This window comes from Ctenopharyngodon idella, chromosome 10, assembly GCF_019924925.1.
Source record: "Ctenopharyngodon idella isolate HZGC_01 chromosome 10, HZGC01, whole genome shotgun sequence".
In the NCBI taxonomy this organism is placed as follows: Eukaryota; Metazoa; Chordata; class Actinopteri; order Cypriniformes; family Xenocyprididae; genus Ctenopharyngodon; species Ctenopharyngodon idella.
The window spans coordinates 6,424,001-6,430,000 of NC_067229.1; the positions used below are offsets into that span (position 1 = coordinate 6,424,001).

Here is a 6,000-nt window from a genome sequence, read left to right on the forward strand (position 1 = left end):
AGGTAAAAATAGTAACATTTTAACATCAATACTCACACATCACAAAACACTTTTTTTTTCACAAAATGTGATTATAAATTGTATTATATTATAAATTGTGTATGTTTAAAATAAATTGTGTGCTTTTCTGAGAAAAGAGCATGGGTTCGATTCCCAGCAAAATTCACAATGCAGCATATATTTCTTCAAATAAAAGCATCCGCCAAATAAAAAAATGTAAATATCCTCAGAGGGTAGTTGAGGAACTGACATAAAATACATATATTAATTTTTAATTTGGGGTCTGTGCACCTGCCTTTAAGAATGAAATTTGCAGGTCAAATTGACCCGCTAACATCGCAATCGTAATATAAATTTAGTACACACATTCCACACCACCTCAGACTGTTGAAATTTTGCTGGCATGTTCATGACCCTAAATGAGAAACTCACACACTTTCAAGAAAAAACATCTTAGGATAATCTGCATTTCTGACAACTCAAAAATGTGTTTGGGTCAAACTGACCCTGAACATAATTTAAGGACTAGAGATGCAAAAGACTCACAATTGGAGCTCCATTTAATCTCAATGCTGTCTAGGAGAGACAATTGAGATATTAAAGGCACAATATGTAAGATTTTTGGATTCAAATATTCAAAACCACTAGAACAGTTATATATTTTATTGACTTGTGTACTTACATTATCCCAAAATATTTCCAAGAATGTTTAAATCCAGAGAAATAAGCAATTTTAACCAGGACACAAACCATGTCTGTGCGTCGCCGATAAATGACATCATACCCGCGTTACCCTCAGTTTTTACCCTCTGTTTTATTAGACAGGTGAGCAACTTTTTGGATACATTCATCAAAAGAAAACGAATCTTTGTAATATAGCTCAACACAGTAAGTCTTATTGTTTAAATCTCATTTTCTTGATTTACTGCGAGTATCATGATTTACCATGCCTAATATCGATCTAGCTTACTGCAGTGTGTAACAGTGTCTCATAGCAGCCGCCGAGCAAACGCAGAGTAGCATTATAACAACTTTCAACTATCTAATATGATAAAACAGTGCTGCGTTACCCCACATACGCTTGTCTGGAAGAAACAGAAGCGGCGACTGCGGCATAATAAAAGTTCTGCTGCTCTCAAGACGTGTGTCGCGCTCTTCTCTCATTAGTAATCGCTCCAGCGGCCTCGTTTCTGCTCGCACAGCACTCAGCCCTGCTCTGCTTCATACTACAGTAATGTTAAAAATTGAGTCCAGTCCCGATTCTTTTCCACTGGCTGTAGATGTGAAGACAACACCTCCCATGATTCAGCGAAATCAAGGCGTCATCAAGCTACGCCTTTGTTTTAAATAAGCGACCTCTAGTGGTGAAAATTTACATATTGTGCCTTTAAAGAGATATTTTTTTGTGATTTTTCTGTACTAAAGGTTAACTGTATCCTCACAGGTTATTTACTAATCCAGGTTATGGTATCGGGATCATTACCTGTCCTGGTGCAGTGGGGGTGCACTCTGCATGTTCATGACATCCACCACGACTCTCCAGCAGGCAGTTATTGATCTCCACACACAAACTTCCATCACCGGTCCATCCTTCCATACAAACACAGTTCACCTTTCCCGCATCGTACGTACACATGGCCTATTAAAAACAAAAAACCTGAGTCAAGGACAACAAATTTAATCAAAACTTAAATAACTGAACATGATTCAGCAGCGTGTCATATAATAAAGAATACTAAATTTGGCTTTCATACTATTTCTGCTGGTTTTCATAGCATTTCCTAACCTTCTGCTTTATATCAATTTTGACTTTGTGTGTCATAATTATGATGCATGTTTTTTTTCTTATAGATAACAGGAATGGGTTTCCATGAGTTGCAGGCAGATCTAGTCTGGTCTCGTCTTATTTTTTATTTTTTATTTTTTATTATTAAAACATATTGCCTCCTTAAGTAACTTCGATGTAGTAAGCTACTTTTAATTTGACTCTTACAACAAAGATGCAAAAATTCAACCCTGGCAAATGCTGGAAATCATTTTCATGTGTCAGTTTGAATCAAAGGCAACTTTAAATCACTGCAACTTCTGAATTCTGATGCACTAGTAAAAACGGGGCAGACATCACTTTAGATTTGCTCTACATCTGAGGGCTAAAGGCAAACTGCTGGAAAAGGGAAATACATCTGTCTCACATTGGTGTCGCAGCCTCCTCTCTGAGGCTGGAGGCAGAGATTGGTTTCAGTGCAGGTGTAACCGTCTCCTTCGTATCCAGGCAGACAAACACACCTACAGCACAATGTACAATAGATCAATAACACGCCAAAGACGGATGACGATTAAACAACAACAGTTAAACACAAAGACACTGACACTGCTAAGATGCTTGCTTCAATGGGCATCGCAGAGTAAAAGCATTGGGTTATAAAAAAAAAAAAAGTTTGCCAAATATCCTGACTGTAAATTAAATAACATAAAATGTGCATAGCAGAGTTAAAAAAAAAAAAAAAAAAAACTGTCAAATATTTGCCAAAAATGTTATCAATAAAATAAAATAAAAACCTGACCATAAATTAAATAAAATAACATAAAATGTGCATAGCAGAGTAAAAAAAACAAACAAAAAAAAAAACTGTCAAATATTTGTCAAAAAAATAAATAAATAAAAATAAAATAAAAAATAAATAAATAAAATAAAATAACATAAAATGTGCATTGCAGAGTAAAAGTTTTGGGTTGTAAAAAAACTGCCAAATATGTTGTCTAAAATAACTCTAAAATAACTCTAAAATAAAATAAAATAAAATAAAATAAAAAAATAAAAACCTGAGTGTAAAATAAATAAAATAACATAAAATGTGCATTGCAGAGTAAAAGTTTCGGGTTGTAAAAAAAAAAAACTCAATGGTTTGCCAAAAAATATTGTCAAAAATAAAATAAAATAAAACAATGGCTACTGCAGCGTAAAGTATTGGGTTATTAAAAAAAACTGCCATATATTTGACAAAAAATGTCTAAAATAAAATAGATGGCTGTAATAAAAGTAAAGTAAAAACCTGACTCTAAAATAAATAAAATATTACTTATTTTTACTTATTTTATTATATAACTGTGCACTGCAGAGTAAAAGTATTGGGTTGAAAAAAAAAATCTGGCAAATATTTGCCAAAAATGTTATCTAAAATAATAAAATAAAATAAAATAAAATAAAATAAAATAAAATACCTGTGTGCAGTCTATAAGGATCTACACATAATGCTCAAGTGAAACGTACATGTTTTGTCCATTGTTTTGGACACATCTAGCGTGAATGTGGCAGTGCTCAAGGACGCCGTCTGAATTGCAGGGGGTGGCGGTCTGGTCACAAAGGTCCCCTGAAAACCCCTCCAGACAAGTTCCTTTCCTGCACAGCCCCATACTGCCAGGCCTGTTATCACAGGTGCCATGGACACAGCGGCAATCTACAGGACCGAGCAGAGCACAAGGAGAGGAGAAGGTCAAGACCGCTAAAACTGTATCAGCAGCGGGTCACGGTTTGGACAAAGAGACAGAAGGAGGTACTTTGAAAAGGTAAACTGGTAAAGAAAAACACATATATAAGGTATATAATTTCACCTTCATCACAGTTCTCTCCATGTTTGTTGGGGTCTGAGCAGAGGTGACATCCTACACCCTTAAATGCTGGTTCACACTTACAGGAGCCGTTTCCATTGATGCCATCAAAACACTACAGACAGAGACATGGCAAATAAACCCCAGCACTTCCTTCTGCCGAAGTCATGTTCATAGTGCGTTCATACTAATATACTTACAGTCCCTTTATCATAACATGGGTGCTGGAAACCTCCAATGCACGGCTTACAGTCCGGCCCATAGAAACCACTGCAACACTCCGGCGTCTGCAAACAAGATGGCAAACATCTCACAGATTATTCATTGTAAATAATTCAGAATATTTAAAGATGAATGCATTTGAAACATTGTGGATCTGAGACCTTATTTTCATACCATCTGAGTAATGTTGCAGTATTTGGCACAGCCTTCCTCGAAGAACGAGTACGACCATCGGCGATCAGGAAGTGGCTCGCAGCCACTAAAATGACCTGTCTATCAAACGAGAAATAAAAACGCCCAAATGCATAGTTCGCTGGAATAAATTATAGCCAACACTGTTGTCAGTGGTGCTCATGTTTCGATTTTCTTTATTTGTAATTGCAATGTTAAAAACACATTCATTTAAAATGTCTTTTAATAATTGCGTATTGATTATAGATGTCTGATATGGTTCATAAATAAGTGAAAACACCAAATACCAGCTCAACACTTCCAGGTGGACACTTTGTCTCATGGAGATGACTACATCGGACACAGGAACCCTATGGAGAGAAGCAAAATTTTGCAGAGAATTCATAGAAAATCGTGTTGGACAGATGTTTTATTTACCATAATAAATTAATTAATTGCAATTGAAAATAATTAGTTAATTTTAATAAATAATTTATGTATTTACTTTTTAAATAATATCAGTGTTTTTGCAATTCCATTTGGAAACTTGGCCATGCAAGTACACTGGGAAAAGCATTTAAAATTATTATTATTGTTCAAATAAAAAGTTATTTGTTTAAACAAACTATGTTTGCCTATTAAAGTTGAAGATTAAATATTGTGACCGATTTATGCAGAAACAAGAATTATAATGTAGGATGACTATAATAGCCTATGATTATGTTTACTTCACTTAAAGGGTTAGTTCACCCAAAAATGAAAATTCTATCATTAATTACTCCCCCTCATGTCGTTTCACACCCGCAAGACCTTCGTTCATCTTTGGAACACAATTTTTATATTTTTGATAATATCCGATGGCTCAGTGAGGTCTGCATTGAAAGCAAGTTAATTTACACTTTCAAACGCCCAGAAAGCTTCTAAACACATATTTAAAACAGCTCATGATCACAGTGGTTCAACCTTAATGTTATAAAGCGACGAGAATACTTTTCGTGCGGCAAAAAAACAAAATAGCGACTTTATTCAACAATATCTAGTGATGGGCAATTTCAAAACACTGCATCATGAAGTGTCGAAGCTTTACGAATCATTTGTTTTGAATCAGTGGTTCAGAGCATGTATCAAACTGCCAAAGTCACGTGATTTCAGTAAACGAGGCTTCGTTGCGTCATAAGTGTTTCGAAATTTCAATAGTTCACGTGACTTTAGCAGTTTGATACACGCTCCGAACCACTGAATGGAAACAAAAGATTCGTAAAGCTTTGAAGCTTCATGAAGCAGTGTTTTGAAAACGCCTATCACTAGATATTGTTGAATAAAGTCGCTATTTTGGTTTTTTGGCACACAAAAAGTATTCTCATCGCTTCATAACATTAAGGTTGAACCACTGTAGTCACATCAACTGTTTTAAATGTAACTTTAGTACCTTTCTGGGCGTTTGAAAGTGTAAATTAACTTGCTGTCAATGGAGGCCTCACTGAGCCATCAGATTTCATCAAAAATATCTTAATTTGTGTTCCGAAGATGAACGAAGGTCTTACGGAATTTTCATTTTTGGGTGAACTAACCCTTTAATTTTACTTAATGTTTAGTGCTTTGTTCTAGATAAGATGCTGGTGTTGATCATTTGTTTTTCTGGCCACAAATACAAGAATTATGTGATCACACACACACACACACAAAAAAAAAAAAAATATATATATATATAAAAAAGGCACCTACAAACGAGATCCTGCTCCCAGTAATGTCACAACGATGGGGCATTATTGGAACTATGGAGGAAGGTACAAGAACTCCATCGATCAGGTGAATGATTCCATTGGACGCGACAATATCTTTCGTTTCAAGAAGTATTCCCTTATCACCCAGAAAGACTCTTCCCTGTGGATTGATTGAGAGAATGTATTATTAATATTATTTACTGCCATTAAGTCACCACATTTTTTATTGTATACAGAATGAGGCCCAACACATTTGTCCCAAATTTCATAAAAA

General features: G+C 35.1%; 1 protein-coding gene across 1 annotated transcript in view; it reads right to left on the minus strand.

The window, feature by feature from the left end:
• Nucleotides 1-6,000, minus strand: part of stab1 (stabilin 1) — a 42,268-nt gene that overhangs the window by 23,327 nt on the left and 12,941 nt on the right. Inside the window, 8 exon segments of the mRNA XM_051909891.1 lie at nt 1,484-1,639; nt 2,193-2,286; nt 3,272-3,458; nt 3,613-3,724; nt 3,810-3,896; nt 4,006-4,104; nt 4,311-4,373; nt 5,728-5,886. Coding sequence (XP_051765851.1) covers nt 1,484-1,639; nt 2,193-2,286; nt 3,272-3,458; nt 3,613-3,724; nt 3,810-3,896; nt 4,006-4,104; nt 4,311-4,373; nt 5,728-5,886 — 957 coding nt within the window.